The sequence below is a fragment of the Geotrypetes seraphini genome, chromosome 4, assembly GCF_902459505.1.
Source record: "Geotrypetes seraphini chromosome 4, aGeoSer1.1, whole genome shotgun sequence".
NCBI lineage: Eukaryota > Metazoa > Chordata > Amphibia > Gymnophiona > Dermophiidae > Geotrypetes > Geotrypetes seraphini.
In genome coordinates this window covers 123,827,640-123,846,981 of record NC_047087.1, presented here as the reverse complement: position 1 = coordinate 123,846,981, position 19,342 = coordinate 123,827,640, and the positions used below count along the sequence as shown (strand labels likewise).

Sequence of the window (19,342 nt, the reverse complement as noted above, 5' to 3'; positions counted from 1 at the left end):
TTATTTTTCACTGAAAGGGTGGTTGATCGTTGGAATAGTCTTCCACTGCAGGTGAGACCAGCAGCGTGCCTGATTTTAAGGCCAAATGGGATCGACACGTGGGTTCTATTCACTAGGCAAAGGTAGGGGAGGGTCATTAGGGTGGGCAGACTGGATGGGCCGTGGCCCTTATCTGCCGTCTATTTCTATGTTTTGTCGAGATCTTATCTGGGGCTGACCCCTCTGGTTCCATCTGTTTCCTCCTCTTCCTCTCCTTCCTCGATTGTTTCTTTTGGCTAAAAAATTACCAGAACTATTGGAAGAAGAGGATCTACTGGCAGAACTATTGTTTCTGGAGCCAAAAGACCCAATTATAGAAGTTATCTCCATCTTATGCATTAGACCACATATAGACTCTCTTATCCTTATAGTCTCTTTTGTTGGAATTTTCTTAATTTATTTCTTTTAAGTTGTTCTTTAAATTTATCAATATTCTCCTTAAACGTTTGTGCTAATCTTCAAAATCAGTTGGAACAGATTTTGTTTTCAAGGCAGATATTTCAGTTTCCTTTTGTATATTGAGGTCCTTAACAACTTGTGTGCTCTTTTCTATTATTAGGAGCATGATATCTAAGGAACATTTATTCAATATCATGTTCCATTGTTCAACAAAACATTTATCATCTTTAAAAATCTGTGGACTAATATTCACCCGCAGACCTCTGGGAATCCTCTGTGCTTTACAATATTCAACCAAAAATGAACTATTTAAATCTATCCTTGTAATGTTCTTGTATAAATTTAGTAGCTGAGACCATTTGTTATCAGTAACAATTGAAGCCTGCTGCTCAAACATTTGAGGGGACATTCAAAATGTCAAAAGCTCTTTGGTCTGTAAAACTAACGGCCTCTTTTACAAACTTAAGAACATAAGAAATGCCTTCACTGGATCAGACCGAGGTCCATCTTGTCCAGCGTTCCGCGCATGCGGTGGCCCTTTTAAGTACATCTTTTGGGAGACCCGGATTTCCCATATCCCTCGATATGGTTTTCAAAGCCACGCTAGCAGCTGTGCTGCGCTAACAGCCCCGAAGCCCATAGAGATTTAAAGGGCTTCGGGGCTGTTGCCGCACGGCTTTGTAAAAGAGACCGTAAAAGTAGTATTTTTCCAAGTACCCTTAGACATTTTTCAAAAAGTTGATCAATCAAAAAGTTAAAGAAATGAATAATGTATAGAATAACCACAATAAATATAGATCTACACAAGGTTAATCATACAAAACTTAGGTAACTAGACTAAAAGCCCACTTTTTCAAGGCTGCTTTAACTCCTAACTCCCACTCTCTTGTAAAGTACCCATGTCTGTTTTATCATTCCACTGTGAGAAATTCTCTAACCCAGTGGTCCCCCCAACCCTGTCCTGGAGGACCACTAGCCAGTCGTATTTTCGGGATAGCCCTAATGAATATGCATGTAATGAAGATGATAGTAATGCAGATCTGCCCCATGCATATTCATTATGCTCTAACCCCTGTTCTAAAAATTATTATTAAATGGACAGAACGTAACCAATAATACAAATCCCTCTCTGGATTAGAGAAATATGTATTATTATAAAGAACTATTAATTTGGGGAAAGTTAGATCGCTTGATTAAAATTTAGCTCATTAAATATCAAAGAACTAAGACTCAGAACATTTATAAGCAAACTGAGAATTTATTTAAGCATTAATCAAGCAGGTAAAGCTGCTACAGATGGGACCTTTTTAGCAAAGACAATAAGAATACACAGACAAAATTTTTCTAACTCTAAAGTTCAAAGTTACTCACAATGTGAAAAGTCCTTAAAATGGAGCAGAGGCCGCATGGCCTAGTAAAGCAACATGATGATCCAGGGAGGAGAAGAATTGTAGCTTGATCCGGGCTGGTTCCAGAAGGAGGAGTGAGCGTCTTCCCTCCTGAGAAATGATTTTGCTTCATATTTATAGGATTGAGACCTTTTCTAAAAATAGAATCCATTCTCTGTTCCTAGGTGGACGATGATTGAAGTACAGTGGCTTAACATGGTGTCCCAATACAGAGTATAGTTACTGTTCTTGCTAGATGAGGTGTGAATCTATGTATGAGTGGTTTAAAATGGAGGATCATCTGATCGAATGAGCTTCTATTGTTAGTCCAGAGATGAATTTGGTGTGAAGGGCTTCTGTTTGATCGACATCCTCTTTTAGTTCTGTTTAGCTCTGGTATCCACACTGGCCATGTCTTTTGTCTTATCTGACTAGGTATACTTAACACTTTCTGAAGGTGATGGCTCAGTCCTTTCTTTTGTAATAGGTTCATTTAATATAAAAATGAGCTTCTATTATTCCGTCTGGGGTAGTTCAGAGATGAATTTGGTCTTCTGGCCTATATCCTGTTATCCCCCCTGGCTAGGTACTTAACACTTTATAAAGCTCAGGAGGAGGATGCTTTTGGGTCCTCAGTATTGTAGGCAGGCCCATCTGTCCCTCCCTAGACATCAGCCATTGCTTTGGTACATCACCAAAGTACGGAATCTGGAGTGGATACAACTGAATAAAAGATTATGTTCTTACCTGGATAATCTTTCGGTTAATCTACTATGGATTCCTTATGGCCCGCCATCTGTCTATTCTGTATCACCTGCTTTCAGCCTCAGATATTTTTGTGTTTCAAGCCTGGAATTCTCCTGTCTGCTATAGACAGCTACATGCCTAGACACGCGGGATGAGTAAGTGTATTCTTCAGCCTCTGCCTCCCTTAATGTTAGTGCCAATTGCATACAGCAGGTTGTTTCTTTATGGTTGTGTTTCAGTGATGTTTTCTTCTAATTCTTGTTTTCTGAGTTACAGAATTGCTTGTTGCTTGAAGGGAGTTTCCCATTCCCCTCCTCTTTTGCCTTTTGTTCCAGTGGAGTTCAATTGCTTTGGGACTTAACTGAGGTGTGGACTGGGACTCCATCTCTATAGGGGAGATGCTCAAAGCTACAAGTATTCTCACTCTGCAAGTCCAGTTCAAGGGAAGGAATAAATCACCACAAGTACAGAATCTGGAATCCATAGTAGATTAACTGAAAGATTTTCCATATCAGTATTAGAAACATATAAAGAACGTATGGAAGATGACATTGGAAAAGGACAGGAAAAAATACACAAATGAAAGTGAGAGACTAAAATAACCTATATCCATAAGGGCAAAACTATAATTGACTTTTAAGGACTAGACACTATCAATATGAGTAATTCTGCATTTCTTCTTTTTCTATGTTTAGCAAGTACATGAGGAAAATTTTTTTGGGGGTGGTTTCTATTTCAGTCTTTGTACATTTGAGCATCTAGTTCCTATATGGAGAGTTGTAGCAGCCTTGTTTCAAGAGGAGGAATATTTGCAGGATTGCTTTTTCATAAATAGTGGAGTTAGTAGCAGTTTAGTGTTTTCTATATGCATTCTGAAGCTCTTGCAAGGTTTTTTTTTTCCTGAGATGATTAAAAAAAATACACAATTGATATTGTGACAGGGAAAAGCCCATAGACAGTAAAATACCTAAGCTGCAGGCTAAGCCAAGCATTGTTACTGCAGAAAAGCCCAGTAGCACTACCATACAGATTGAGCACAAAGCTTATTTGTCCTTATGGGAGAAGCCTGGGAAACAGCAGATAATGCCAAAGCCACAAACCCTAATAAGAAAAAAGCACTGATTGGGGGTGGGATGGAAATGGCTACACCTGATAACACAGTGGGAACACATTAGCAAAGGCAAGCAGACTGATCAAGGCTCAGCCAATCAGAGCCCTGTCTAAACCTGCAGGTGTAGGTAAAATAAGAGTCCTGAAGCCAGAGAAGAGGGACGTGATAGCACCAAGAGAGATAGCTAACAGCAAAGCAGGCTCCACTAGCAAGCAGAGGGAGATTCCTAGCTTAGCAAAGAAGCCTAAGAGCAAAAGCCCTTTGTCCACAGCAGGTCAAGCTACAAGCTGGAGGAGAGCTGATCCAGGAAAGCATGCTGCAAATCCTTCCAAACCTAGGTTACCAGAGAGGTCATACCAGGAGCCAATCCAAGCAGAAAGAGAAGTATAGACCTTGTTTTTATAACTGGGGAGAGTGTTAATGAACCAGATAGGGTTGTGTGTTTGAGTGGTGAGGAATCTAATTTAATGAGCTTGTCAGATACTGAAGAAATGCAGTGGGAACCATGAGTCTAATCTAAAGCTTGCTTATGTCAGTAGTAAGAATTCTACTTTAGAACTACAAAGCTAAGACATTTTCCAAACGTTTGTTTCAAGCCATAGAAACTACTGTGGGGGAAGGGAACTCCTTTCTCCTTAATTCAAGCGCAAGCTCAGCCGTACTAAGCCAGGAGTTAAAAGCAGGCTGTGAACCGTTTGTACAAACCTAAGGCTAAGGTGTGCTTAAAGATAAGAGAATGACACAGGGATAAAATTTTCCCTGTCACCGCAGGAACTCATTTTCCCATCCCTATTCCTGCAAGCTTCATCCTCATTTGCACAAGCCTCAAACACTTTAAAATCATAAGTGTTCGAGGCAGTTAAGGCAGAGCTCACAGGAATGGGACAGGGACAGCAACAAAACTCATGGGAAAGGAACCGGGAAATTTGAGTTCCTGGTGGGACGGGGACAAATTTGTCCCCTTGTCATTCTCCACTTAAAGACCACATAAGGAATCCAGAATTATTGGAGTTGCTTATAAAGAACCCAGGAAAGAACTCATATTTGTGAAGAAGTAATATGGACTGATTTGTAACAACTGAAAGTGATAACATCCATTGTTTGTTTTGCTCACATATCCCTGGAATTGGGAGTGAATAAAGAAGCTTTATTTTTGTACCCAAGGTTTTGTTTTTTATTTTCAAATTGTGCAATTATATTGACCACTCCAGAAACTGCTCGGCTGGGTACAGTGATGAGGACTGACGCTTGCTTACTGCTGAGCTCAACTCCCCGCTACAATCTAAAAACTGTGTATGACAAGCTGTAAAAGAACATCCCAGCTCTTTTGTTGGAAAATGTAGCATAGGTGAAACAGCACTGGAAATTCAGAACTAATAGTGAAGTTCTGTACCATCCTATATGACTGCAGACTTCACACCAATGTAGGAGCCAGTGAATATCAAAATTATAATGATTTTGGTTGAAGTGTTCCTTCTGTATGCAAAGCTCTTAGAGAGTACTGCAATATGCTGAATGTCACTGTGGTGAGGAAGGGGGAAGAATAAAGCAAACCAAAAATATCTAAAAGATGTCGCAAATGTAAGGCGGGGTGGAGAACCACCACCTCCTAGAACACCTTTTCTAAACTTTTACTCACTCTCTCTACTCCCTCAGGAGGCTCTTCCAAACCACCTCTCCATCATTCTTCCATTATGAAGGGTCCAGCCAAGGAGTTGATACAGATAAAAGTTTGCCTAAAAGTACCATATACCTGTGGACCAGACATGCTACCTGCCATCTCATAACCCCTTCTGTTACAAAAGTGAGAATTAAAATAAAAATATTATTCTTCCCCCAAACTGTAGATGGCCATCTCAGTGGTGGTCAACTAATATGGCAGTAGGGGTTTTTTTTCCCCGCTTTGGGGAAGGGGGTTAAAATCATTGTGGCAGCGTTTTACTTATCTCCTCAGTATCTTCACATCCCTTCTGCAGAAAACAATCCCTCTACTCTGTTAAGAGCTACAGCCTGTAGCAGGATAAACACATCCAGTACTCAGGTGAGTAGTCCTTTTGCAAATTTTGTTGTAGCTTTCCTCAAATCTTGCAAAATCTTCAAGTCCCTCCTTATGAGTATTGCAAACTCCTAACTCTAAGGTTAAAACAGCAAACAGCACTCTGGCCAGTGGAGCAGACAGATGAAAGACAAGCAGGAGGAGCAAAAGTCAGTCTATCTAGCATGAAGTGTGGGAGGGAGGGGAAGAGATTGGGAGTTGCTAAGAAAGGAGAGGGCTCAGATGCTCTAAAATCACTGTTAAAATCCTGTGGGTTGCTGTAGTGCCAGTAAATTGTCCGATTTGAAAATGACAAATCGATGTTCAAACAGCTTTGCATGCAAATGAAGTTTGTGGAGGCCCACGAAAATCCCATCCAGTCAGTCATTGGAGAAAATGAACGACACATGCGCAGAATAGTCCATGGAAAGAGGCATGAATGTGTGCACACGCATCAAGCACAGGCATGCCTTTTAGGAGCACATAAGTGCATGTCTTAAGGGGAGGGGCAAAATATGAAAACTTTTAAAAAATTGCTTTGGTGGGACAAGTGCTCCCCTCATGCAATCATCAACCTGCTTCAGCTGGACAAGCTCCCCTCGTGCTGTTAGCATCCCTCTAAATATGATAAAGCTCTACCTTGCATGCAATGGGCAACCTAAGCTTTGGCACACGGCTCAGACATGCCTTCAACACACACACCTGAGCTGCATTATTAACACTACCGGCACCTCAGCTGGTAATTTGAGTGTTAAAAGTCGGTGCTTCGTTTTGTGCATGAACAGGTGATGTCGGAGCATCGCTAGGAGTGCTAGTTTTAAAATTAATTACCTCATTTTACTACATTTACATAGAGTCAGAGGCTGCTAGGAAGCACAGAAAAGACTATGAAGAACCATTATGTTCATCAGTAGGTAAAATACTTATAAACGTGAAACATAGAAACATGATGGCAGATAAAGGCCAAATGGCCCATCTAGTCTTCCCATCCACAGTAACCACTATCTCTTTCTTTTTCCGAGAGATCCCAAGAGCCTATCCCAGGCCCTCTTGAATTCAGACACAGTCTCTGTCTCCATCACCTCTTCTGGGAGACTGTTTCACACATCTACCACCCTTTCTGTAAAAAAAAAGTATTTCCTTAGATTACTCCTGAGCCCATCATCTTGATGCTAAACCAGTAAGATCTGGTTTTGTGTCGATCGTTAGAGGGCCGAGAAGTTAAAAGTAGAAACCAAGGACCTAAACATAGTTGCAGGTTGAGAAGAGCATGGAACTAAGGCTTTGTTAGCAGCTAAAAGTGGGGATGGGTATTAGGGGACTCCTTGAACTAAGCTGCGCTAGCGGTTTTAGTGCATGCATTGAGCTGGCATTAGTTCTTGGCACGTAGCGTGGGGTTAGCAGGTGCAGCAATCGGAGCAGGATTAACCAATAGGCCAGGTAGGCATGTGCCTAGGGCCCAAAATGGTCAGGGAGGCCCGATGAAGGAGGGCATCAACATTGGTTTTCCAAACGGCGATGGCCCCCTCCAGCATCGATCGGCAACACAACCTCCCCCATTGACGGAAAGTAAGACAAGCAAGCAACGCGAATAAGAAAGGCAACGGGAACTGTAATTGTGCAAGCGGTGCTGCATGCCCAAAGCTTCCCTCTGACACAGCTTCCTGTTTCCGCCTGGGTGCATGGTGGGGTGGGGCGGGGCAGGGGGTCCAGTGTACTTGTGTGCCTAGGGGCCCTTGACGAATTAATCCTGCCCTGGCGGCAATGTAGCCTTAATAAAAGGAGCCCTAGGTGGACAGTGAACTAAACAACTGTGAGAAGAGAAGGGAAGATTAGAGAGCTGTAGGGTATGAAAGTATGTTAAGAAAAGAACAAATATGACAAGAAGCAGAAAAGGGCAGGGGTCTATTCAGGAGAGAAGCGCAAAACAGGAAGAGGTTAAGAAGTTTGAAATAGTCTCCCATTTCCCTTTAATTTTCCCTATAGCAACCTCTCTCGAACTATGTGCCCCAAAGAGATTCTGGGTGTGCCACAAGAGATTCCAGAATTTATTTTTTAAAAAAAATTCCCTTCATAAGTATGCACCAGAATAGATGACATGTACATAAGCATCTGTCAATCTTATGAGCGTCTGTGTGTGTAAGGATACAACCACCCAGACCGGCATCATTCTTTGGCATGATTAGTCCTTGAAAAGTAACAACAATTTTATTTTTTTATGCAGTAGTTATCCTAACTTGAACAACAAAGCAAGGCTTTTATTCTGTTTGGACCTTCTTATGTTTGTGAACTTGGATTATCAGTTCTGACAGAAATTAAATTAAAAAAAAAAGAAAACTGCAGATGTGGATGATGAAATGCATGTTTGCTTATCAACTATCGAGCTGTTGAGTTATTTTGCACTCAAAAACAAGTACATCCATTGCATTGATTAGCAATTCTATCTACAGTACTTTAGTTTCACCATTGTTACAATTGCAGTACCCATACATAGCTTAAAGAACTTTAAATAAATAACTCAAATTTATTTATTTTTTTATTTTGTAATTTTATAATTTCAATTATAATATGCTTCTAAAAACATTTGCTCTGTGTAGTATGCTGGAGCTAAAAAAAAGTTTGAGACACTGAACTAGAGGGTGAAAAAAATAACTTCAGACAGGAGAGTGTGAGTGACAAGAAAGGAACCAAGAAGTAGATTAAGGAAAATGAGGATTGGTACAGGTATGTGGTAGACTAGCCTGGTTTAGCCAGGCTTGCTAGGTGCAATTAACACACAACACCTTTCACAGAAACAAAACACTTTGTTTATTGTTTGCTTCACACAAAATAGAAATGAATTTTGCTTACCTCAGCCAAGCACATATAGGCACTCGAGAGTTCCTCTTTCTCCCTCGGGGTCCTCTCCAGAAGAAACCCAGCCTGGGTAGAAATATACCTCTCCTATTGAGTCCCTCCCCTATGACAACACTTAGCTCCATTGCCCAGTGCATGCTGGGGCCTGTAGTTCCACATTTGATCAGCATCTCCTGCTACCCAGAGGTATAATATTTGCATGGGGAGGGAAAACCCCTTAATCTATTATATATCCTCCTCAGCTCATCCTTAATAGGGTGAGTACCTGTTTTTACCAGGGGACGCTCCCCCAAGGGTAGAGGGCAAGACATCCTCAGGGCACTTAGGACCTTTTCCATTATTCTGAATCGCCAAGACCACCCCAGTGCCACAACCCCCTCATCACACCCTATGCCTCATGCATACACGTGTGAATAGGGCACAGTAAGCACTGCAGCCATTGGGCCCCGCCAGTCCAATGGCCTTGCAATTTGAATACAGGACCAGCCACACTCTTCCTGGAACTTCTCCTGGGTACCAGGCCTTCCCGAATTTGCTGTTTTGGTTGCAGACTCTTCCGACTTTTCTTTAGACATCCCTACCCGTATCATCGTGGCTCCTGCTGTGCCCATATTTTCTTTTTCCTGTAGTCCAGAGTATTCATTGGACTACTGGTCATCACTTTCTGGGTTCCATCTCCCCCTGGAGAGTCTTGGGTCAATGCCTGGTTACCTTCTATAACCAAATTAGAGTCCTTTCCCGATTTAGTTTTAGCCTTCTCTCGGTTCTTTTTCTCAGAATTCACAGGTTTCACTTTCCTCAAAGCAAGTCTAGCATGTTTTATTCTTTCCTCAGATTTGGGTTCCAACCCCCTCCTTGGACTCACTCCAGTTTCATTTGGTAGGGGGGGGGGAGACTTCACTACCCTGCATCCAGGGAGTTTTGTCAGATCCTACAAATGAAGACCCCTTCCCTTCTGTAGTTATTTTATTGGCATCTGGGCTCCTAGATGCAAGGTTGAATTGGACTATAAACCCTACTGGATAGCCACCTCTGGAGAACTCCACTTTGGTATTCTTTACCCTTACCCCATCCCCAGGCATGCATGCCTGTCTTATCTCCTTTCAGATTTCTGTAGAGGTTGCCAGGCCCCTCTCTTCGGGGTCATCATGGGTACTCACTCTTCCCAGTTAGTCTCTCTCAGCCCATAATGGCATCTAGAAGCCACTTCCCTGGACTTTGGGCCGATTCTTCTTCCATGCAATGGGTCCGTCTCCTTAGCTGCTCCTGAGCGGCTTGCAGCTCTGCATTTAATTTTTCCATTTGTTTCTGGCACTCCTGCCTCACAGCAGTCTTAGTAAGATGAGCTTTGGTCCCTTCTAACTTCTCAGACAAACATTCACTTTTCTTAGCCAAGCACATTTTTGCTGGATTCTCTAAGCCATCACTCCTCCTCCTGGAAGTGCATCTCTTGTAAGCTTTCTTTGGAGCTTGTCATTCAGCTCTTCCAGACCCCTTGCCTTGACTTCCAGTGCTTCACAGTTCTGCACTGCCTCATTTAACTGCTTTTGCCATTCAGCTCTTCCAGGCCCCTTGCCTTGGCTTCCAGTGCTTCACTGCTTCATTTAACTGCTTCTGCTGTCTGGTATACTGCCAGCCTGGTACTGCTGCTGCCAACTCCTACTGCAGCTGCTCCACTTTGGCATTTGCAGCCTCTGCTTTGGCCTGATATAACAGTCCAGAGGGATGACTAAAGCAGACATGTTCCTTTAACTTTTGGGACAATGCCTCATTCCTTGCTCTGAGGTTGCCAATGTCCTCATTCAGTTCTTTCACTACTTTATTCTTATATACTTCCATCTCAAGCAGCTGTGTCTGAGCAGCTTTGCAGGCTTTGAGCCTCTTCCATACTTCCCTTTTGCCTAGACAACTGTTCCTGGACTTCCACCAGTTGCCTCTTGAGGTTTTTCTTTTCCTCCCTTTGTTTAGCTACATATTTCACAGCAAATAGCTGATCTTCTAACAGGTCTTTAATTTGGTACTTAGCTTGGTTTAGCTCAGTAGTTAGATCTGGAGGTAGGCTTTGGACCCCTTCCAGGTAGTTTTCCTGGAGCTCCATCTCCCTTTCTGGCTGAGACATCATGGAAGTTATCCCATCCCATTCCAACCTGCAGTGGGCTCCAAATCACAGGGTTTGACTGGACTTCTCTTGGGCTGTCCACGAGTCAGAGTTTGGACCGTCACCTGGTCTTTCCCTTGGGAGCTTTTGGGCTTCCATTTCTCCACTCTCCTAGGTTTAAAACCTGCTTCTTTCTGCTGGCTGGTCCCTTGACTGCCTCTTGTTTTTCTGTTGGCTACAGGGCACTTAATCTCTTGTGCTCCTCTGACCCTGCCAGGGTCCTGTTGCAAGATCAGCTAAGTTTCTTGCCACTCTTGCTCCCAAACTCCCATCCTGGGGTTTCTAATTCTCAAGCAGCTGGATTTCTAAACTGTGACTGCACTCCAGGATTTCAAAGCGCTCTTCTCAGTAGCCACTTTCACAAGAAATTATTCTTCCCAAGCCACCTTTTTCAGCTTCTCTCGATCAGTGTGCTTAATTAGGAAAACCTTCCAGAATGTACAGTAATCCTTTCCCTGAAAGCCACAGTGCAGTTTAGTGCACTCCACTACACTTATGACAAGCACAGTTTACTTTTAAATTTCCCTCTCTCTCTTTTCTTTATTATTGGTTGGTATAGCTTGCATAACAGTTCCCCAACCACCAACTTTCCTGGCTACTCTAAATCAGGGTTTTGAAAGGGGGGGTGGTTCTTCTGCTCTACTCTGCCTTGGTTAAGGAAAGCTTTCAGCTGTTCTTCCCTTCTGCACAGCTTAATTAAAGCTGTCAGTCCTCTGTGTGTTTGTGGCTCAACCTGCACATTCCTTTTTTTTTTCTTTGCACAGCCTATATAATACTGCCTTTACCTAATAATCCACTCCAGTATTTCCAGCAAATCCTGTTCCCACAGTAACTTTATTGTCTCTCTCTGTAGAGCCCTGGTAGCTATCTCCATCTGTAATCAGTGAGGTAATTAAAGCAGCTCTCACTGCTTCAAGGCTGCTGGCTCACCAGGTGCCAACAGTGGCTTAATTAAACCTGTCTCACTTTGGAGCTGCATATACACAGGCACTCACTTCTCTTCACTTTTTTCCCTTCTACCTTGTGGTAATGCAGTACTTATATAAATCAAATAAAAGCCTGTCTGTTTGGCACTAATTGAATTTCTTCCGGTCCCTGAATAGGAGGGGAGCTGATCTCCTTGTCCCCTGTTCATACACACAAAAAAAAACTTTTTGTATTGAGATCCCCAACCTCTACAGACCCCTGGTCAGTTTCTCTGCAGCAGAAGCTAAGAAACACTATATGCAGTAGACTAGCTTGGTTTGGTGGGCTAGGCTAGCCAGCTTGCTAGGTGCAATTAACACTTCACAAACAAAACACTTTGTTTTATTGTTTGCCTCACACAAAATAGAATGAATTTTGCTTACCTCAGCCAAGCACATACAGTCTGAATTACCAAGGCTTGCTTCTGCCTATCTCTAGAAAAAACTTGAGAGTTCCTCTTTCGCCCTCAGGGTTCTCTCCAGAATAAACCCAGCCTGGGTAGAAATACCTCTCTCCTATTGAGTCCTGCCCCTGTGTCTCAACACTGAGCTCCATATCCCAGTGCATGCTGGGACCTGTAGTTCCACATTTGATTAGCATCTCCTGCTGCCCAGGGGTATAATATCTGTATGGGGGAGGTAGAAATATGATTAAATAGAATAGGAGGTGTGGAAAAATATACAGTAGCCTGTGCTCAAATTAACAATTGTTTATTAATTAAACTGACCAGAATTTAGAGCATAGCTTGTCTGCCTTTAAGACTTGTAAGTTCAGAGGCCTGTCTCTTTTATATAAGGAATTTGGCATATTGATCACAAAGGATCTAAAGCAGTGTTCTTCAACCGGTGCCAGTCCACAGAAATGGCACGTCATCAGGCCCAAAACAGTGTTCTTCAACCGCCGGTCCACTGCGATCGATGCGGCGTTATCTTCAAGCCAGTTCCCTCTTCCTCACTGATTCAGTGCACAAAGCCACGGGCAGTGGCTCCTACGCGCGTCCTGCACCTGAACTGGAAGCCTTCTCTCTGACATCGCAACATCAGAGGGAAGGCTTCCAGATGAGGCGCAGGACACGCAAGGAGCCTCTGCCTACAGCTTTGTGCACTTCATCAATGAGGAAGAGGGAGCGGGGGCGGCATAAAATGGCCAGGCAGGAGCAGGCCAGAAGATAAGGCATAGCATGGAGAGAGGGAGACAACAATGGTAGGGGGAATGATTTTATTTTTGAATTTAGTGATTGAATTATGTAAAGTTTGAGAATTTACATCTGCTTCCAGTATGCTTTGTATAGTTTAATTTTGTGGTTAACCATTATGTGTTGTTAATAAGATTATATTGTGTGTATGAGTATCTATGAAAAATGAATGGAAAAAATAGTGTTTCAATTAGTACTATTATGGAGCAAGGTCTGGGGTGAGATTGGGTAGAGATGGACGGGGTCTAGTCCACACCATAGCCCAGTGTTCTTCAACCGCCGGTCCGCAGACCGATGTCAATCCACAAAATAATTATTTTATTTCTGCCGGTCCATAGGTGTAAAAAAGTTGAAGAACTGATCTAAAGGATACATAAAAGGATTCATTGTTACAAGTGCACAGGTTAGGTTTACTAATGACTGCATATATAGGATGTCTCCTTCACCCCTTGACCATCTGATTACCCATTATTTATTGGAGTAATAAATTGGTTACTATCCAAAATATAAGCGACTTACGATGGTTTTCCTTTCCTGAAAATCTTGGTATATACATGTTCAAGACAGTGAGATAATGTACATCCAGCCAAGGGGTAATGCATAGTGACCTTACTAAGTTCCAGAATCCTAGCCTATACTAATACCGCATTCATAAGTATATTTCTAAGATAGACATTTTTCCAGTACCACAGGGGTAGGAAGAATCTTGAGAATGGGTGAAGAGTGTAATATTAGTTGAGTAATTTAAAAAGGAAATTGAAGACATGCTATAATAAGGTTTAAGATCTACTTGTTCCTAAGGTAGATATGCAAGGTGGTGGGGGAGAATACATAAAAAGGGAGATTATCAGAGAGATTTAGGAAAGACAAATAGAAAAAACAAGTACCTAGGGGCTCTAGAAAAGGGCTTAGGCAAAAGTTCAGCAAGAAAGGTGGGGAGTCTGACTGACTTTATCACAAAAAAAGGCTTTTTGACAACTGGAATGTCAGTTTTGCAAATGGACATTTCTTGTATATCAGGGGTAGGGAACTCCGGTCCTCGAGAGCCGAATTCCAGTCGGGTTGCAGGATTTCCCCAATGAATATGCAGTGCATGTAAGCAGTGCATGTAAATAGATCTTATGCATATTCATTAGGGAAATTCTGAAAACCCGACTGGAATAGGCTCTCGAGGACCGGAGTTCCCTACCCCTGTTGTATATCTTTGTATGTTGCGCAGGACAGGAAGAATATATTCAGAGTGATTTAACTAGACAGGAAAGACTCCTGCCTGGTTAAATCTTCAGCATGTCCCAGGTGCAGATATTCAGTGGTATTTGCCGCCTAGCACTGGAGCACACCTATCCGCCCACATAGGCCTGTAAAGAATTTCCAGTGCAATAGGTGTGTCATTCTAGACAAGTAGGTTTTCTGCCCATGGCCACGAGCCCTATGCAGAAGGAATCCACTCCGGATTTTTTCCATGTCCCTCCTACTTCACCGGGAGCTCTATTGCCACTTGCAGTTTTTCCCTTACGTATGCAAGCTGGAAGAAGTGTTTTCTTTTGCTGTCCCCCTTTCTTATTCAGTGTTTATCAATGGTTTTGGTTTCTTTAGTGCTTGGAACTTTTATGCATACATAGAGAAGAAGCAGACTGTAGTCTGAAACTGACAGCCTGATCCTTGGTTGTACCTGTTATCCAGCCTGTTTTAGTGTTTTTGAAGCCCAGGGCCTTCCCCACTTACGTTCCTCATCTACTGCTTTGCAGGAGTTTGAGCACAGGTTGTTGGACCTCTATAGGAGGCTCAACGGTGTCTCGTAGGGTGCTGGCTGCATTTTTTTAAATCTCTTCCTCAGGGCTGGATTTTCCTATAGGCTAACTAGGTTTCAGCCTAGGGCCTCAAGATCAAGAGGGGCCAATATTCAAATTGTTAGCAAAATTAAAATTACACTATTCTAAAAACAGTGAACACTAAAACACTGAACTGAAAATAAGGAGAAATTCTACGCTTCGGGATAGGAACCAGCTCTGGCCGCAACGGGGCGCCGACTCGGCTTCTCCCTTTCTTTTTCTCGCCCTGGGAGGAGGATCAGGGAGGGAAAGACATCAGTCTGGAAACAGCTGGGCACAGCCCAGCCCTGCGGGGAGAGAGGCAAAACGTGGATCCGTCAGGACAGGGTGGCCCAGACTGGCATCGGGGAGGGGGGGGGGGGTTCAGTGTAAGGGGGATGGGAGGCAGACAGGCTGGCATCAGAGGGGGGGTGGGGGGGTTTAATGGAAGGCAGGCAGGCAGGATGGCATGGGGTTTGTTCAATGGAAGGGGGATGGGAGACAGGCGGGCATCGGAGGGGGGGTGAGGTGAGGAAGGACACACTGGGGGCACTATGGACATAGGAAGGGGCAATGTTGTGTGTTATGTTTGATTAGTTATTGTTACAAGTACTATATATGGTGCTGAGAATAAATGTCCAAATAAGTGTTCTCGACTTTTTTTTATTTATTATCCGTGTCACATTTTTTATAAAGGTTGTACCAATAATAGCATGTTTCATTTAACATATTGATATATATCACAGTAATGATGTATTTTTATTATCTCTCATGTAATTTACAAACTTAAAAATGGGAGGTGAAAGGGCCTTATAAGTGGAATAGCCTAGGGCCTCTTTTCATCTAAATCCGGCCCTGTTCTTCCTGCTCCTCCCTCCCCCCCCCCCCCCTTTTCTGGTAGTGCATCCATCAGTGTGCGAGGGTGAAGGAGCATCAGACACCGTGGCTGACTAGCAGCCCAGAGATCATCGTGGAAGAAGCATATCCAGTATGAAGCAGTGATTCTTCTACATTCCAGCTACTTTAAGAGAGCTGAGGTAGGCTACAGCACGTTTAACAGTGAGTAAGCTGTAGCACAGGTGGAGTTTTGTATGTGATCCAGTGCCCGTGCAAATTACTATACATAGGACACACTGTTAGAGGCATTCGTGTCCGCATTGGAGAACACAATAGTAGAATTTCCACCCAGGTACTTGAAGCTCCATTGACTCAGCATTGGCTGAAAGAAAACCATCAAGTATCATCATTACGTTATTCTATTTTGGAAGCCTTCAGATTACCCTGGGGGGGGGGGGGCAATTTGAAAGCGAGGCTCTATGCTAAAGAACAGAACTGGATTTTTAAGCTAGATACGCTTCACCCAAAAGGTGTTAATAGCGAAATTGAGTGGCGAGCATTTTTATAATTTTATTGTCCTTTTGTGATTATTTTGGCTCATTTGTGACAGTTCTTTGAAAGCTATTACGTATTTGGTCCCCTGATAGGCAGATAGTCTCTTGCGCCATTACGTAATGACACATGGGACCTTTAAAAACTTCACGGCGTCAGTGTAGTAGCTGACACGATATGAGGAGGTTTTCAAATAAGTCGATATATGTTAGAAGCGTTTAGCTGTTTGGTAAGTGCTATTCGTAGCCTTAAACTTTTAATTTTTTCAAAAGTTAAGCTTTTAAGTCTGCTATAGTACAAATAAAGTATTCACTTTTTAATATTTTTCATTTCAGAGTTTTCCCGCGCCCACACGCTTTGAAATCTTTCAAACCCTTCATTGGTTCCCTGAGGCAGAAACGAAACGTGTCACGTCAAAACCTGCAAGCTAAAGATAAGTTTGCTGTTCAGACTAACAACATAACACTCATAAGTTTAAAAAAAAAAGTGTAGCCTTGAGCACCAATGCAAGTATTTACAACAGTGATAAGTTTTACAACTAGTTTTTGAAATATGCGATGATTGGGCAATGAGGTGGTAGTGTTGGGGTTTTCCCTGTTATCACCTCCATTTCTCTGAGCATAAAACTCATTAACAGTTGTACATAGTTGAAAGCATATGATTATGAACATCTGAGTGATTATTCTATAGTGCCTTCAGGCATCATTTTTAATCACTCCACTCTCGATTATTTGGAGAGGTTCTTTGCCCTATTTTTGCTTATTTTATTCTGACAAGCACTGTTATGGTGGTAAAAGAACTATTGAAATCCAGCAAAGCAACAAAAATGGCACCATGGTAGAAATTATGCCATAACACATAGATCACTAACTTCAGTGCTTACCTTACTGGGTAAATGGACCAAGCCAATCTAATAAATCCCTACAGTATATAAAACTACAAGTTATCAGGATCCTTATTACAGACCCACATTCATAACACACAAACCCTCACTAAAGATGGAATGAGTCCACGTTAGAAATTTTGAGATACTTGAATTATCCCAGGACAAGCAGGCAGCATATTCTCATTGATGGGTGACGTCACCAACGGAGCCCTGGTACGGACCACTTTAAGAACTTGGAAAGTTCTCGGCTGCCTGAACCGCTCATATGCAAGTGCCTTCCTTTCCCCCCTCCTCCCCCCATATAGGTGCGCGGTCCCTCTGTTTCTTAGTTTCCGCGGAGCTAAGAAGTCGCTTTCAACAGTATCATTGAATTTTTTCGCTGCCTTCCTGCTCACGCGGCTGTCTTTTGACTTTTTTTCTTCATAGTTTGTTTCTTTTATCTTTTATCTTCTCATTACCTTGGATCTTTGGGTCCTCACCATCGTTCGTCAGGGTTACACTTTTCATTTCCAGACTCTTCCTCCAGACAGTCCTCCAAAAGAGTCTGCTTTGGACCCTGCACAGTCCTCCCTTCTTCTGCAGGAGGTACAGTCCCTTCTTCTGCTAAATACCATCGAAGCAGTTCCTCTCGATCAACAGGGCAGAGGATTCTACTCCCGTTACTTCCTAGTGCCCAAGAAGACGGGGGGACTAAGACCCACCTTGGATTTTAGAGCTCTCATCAAATTTATGGTCAAATTAAAATTCAGGATGCTGTCTCTGGCTCTCCTGTATCCTCATCTCAATCAGAACAACTGGCTATGCTCCCTAGACCTCAAAGAAGCCTACACGCATGTTCCCATTCATCCAGCCTCTCGGAAGTACCTTTGATTTCAGATAAATCAATATCATTACCAGTACAGGTTCTTCCTTTCGGTCTGGCATCTTCTCCCAGAGTATTCATGAAATGCCTGATTGTGGGGGGCCGCCTCTCTCAGTTTGCACGGCCTTCAGGTCTTTCCTTACCTGGACTACTGGTTGATCAAGAATGTTTCCTCTCAGAGAGTGGCTCAGGCAACATCTCAAACCATCTCCTTTCTTCAGCTTCTGGGATTCAAAGTCAGCTTCCCCAAATCACATCTCATTCTGACTCAGCGTCTTCAATTTATTGGGGCAATCCTGGACACCACTCTTATGAGGGCGTTTCTTCCACCAGATTAACTTCAGACTCTCATTTGTCTCTGTCAGCAATTGCTTCCTCTTCAAACCATCTCTGCCAGGCTCATGATGGTTCTTCTAGGCCACATGGCCTCCACTGTCCATGTCACACCCCTGGCAAAACTTCATCTGCAAACTCCTCAGTGGACTCTAGCGTCCCAGTGGTCTCAAGTGATGAATCATCTCTCACAGCACATATCTGTACCATCATCTCTTCTGCAGTCTCTTCATTGGTGGATGACCTCTTCCAATCTTTCCAGAGGTCTTCTTTTTCACTTGCCTCCTCTTCAAATGATCATCACCACGGACGCGTCTCCTTATGCATGGGGAGTGCATATGGATAATCTACAGACTCAGGGTCTTTGGACTGCCGGAGAGAGGAAATTCCACATCAATTTCCTGGAACTCAGAGCAATGTTTTATGCCCTCAAGGCGTTTCAACATCTTCTCTATCCGCAAGTCCTCCTTCTTTGCACAGACAATCAAGTAGCAATGTACTACATCAACAAGCAAGGAGGCACGGGTTCTCTCCTGTTGTGTCAGGAGGCCAAAAAAATTTGGACTAGGGCAACAGCTCGCAATCTGTTCTTGAAGGCTGTCTACATCCAAGGAGAGAAGAATTCACCAGCAGATAACCTCAGCAGAATCCTTCAACCTCACAAATGGACTCTCGACCATGTAACTCTCTTGCTCAATGGGGCACTCCACATGTGGACTTATTTGCAGCTCCTCACAATCACCAGTTATGCTCCAGACTTTACTGTCCTCTCCGTCTGGCGGTGGATGTTTTTCTTGTGGATTGGACGGGTCGGTTTCTATATGCCTTCCCTCTACTTCTTCTTATGTTGAGAACTCTTTTCAAGCTCAAGAGGGAAGCAGCCACTATGATTCTCATTGCTCCACGGTGGTCCAGGCAACATTGGTTCTCCCTTCTTCAACTCAGTTCCAGGGAACCCATACTTCTTCCAGTGTTTCCTACTCTGCTTACTCAGAATCAGCAATCCCTTCTACATTTCAACCTGCAGTCTCTACACCTGACAGCTTGGTAGAGCTCTCGGGCTGAGCTCTACTCAAATGCTCCTCTCTCAGCCTGTTCGTCAAATTATTGATGCCTCTAGGAAACCATCCACTCAGCACTATTATCAACAAAAGTGGACGAGGTTTT

The 19,342-nt window shown here is 43.1% G+C and overlaps 1 protein-coding gene across 1 annotated transcript in view; it reads right to left on the bottom strand.

The window, feature by feature from the left end:
* The window catches only part of ATP1A1 (ATPase Na+/K+ transporting subunit alpha 1), a 216,375-nt gene extending 204,263 nt beyond the window's left edge, over positions 1–12,112 (bottom strand). Inside the window, exon 1 of the mRNA XM_033940421.1 lies at positions 12,083–12,112. Coding sequence (XP_033796312.1) covers positions 12,083–12,097 — 15 coding nt within the window. The 5' untranslated portion in view covers positions 12,098–12,112. The remainder of the gene's footprint in view (positions 1–12,082) is intronic.
* Positions 12,113–19,342: the final 7,230 nt, after the last annotated feature.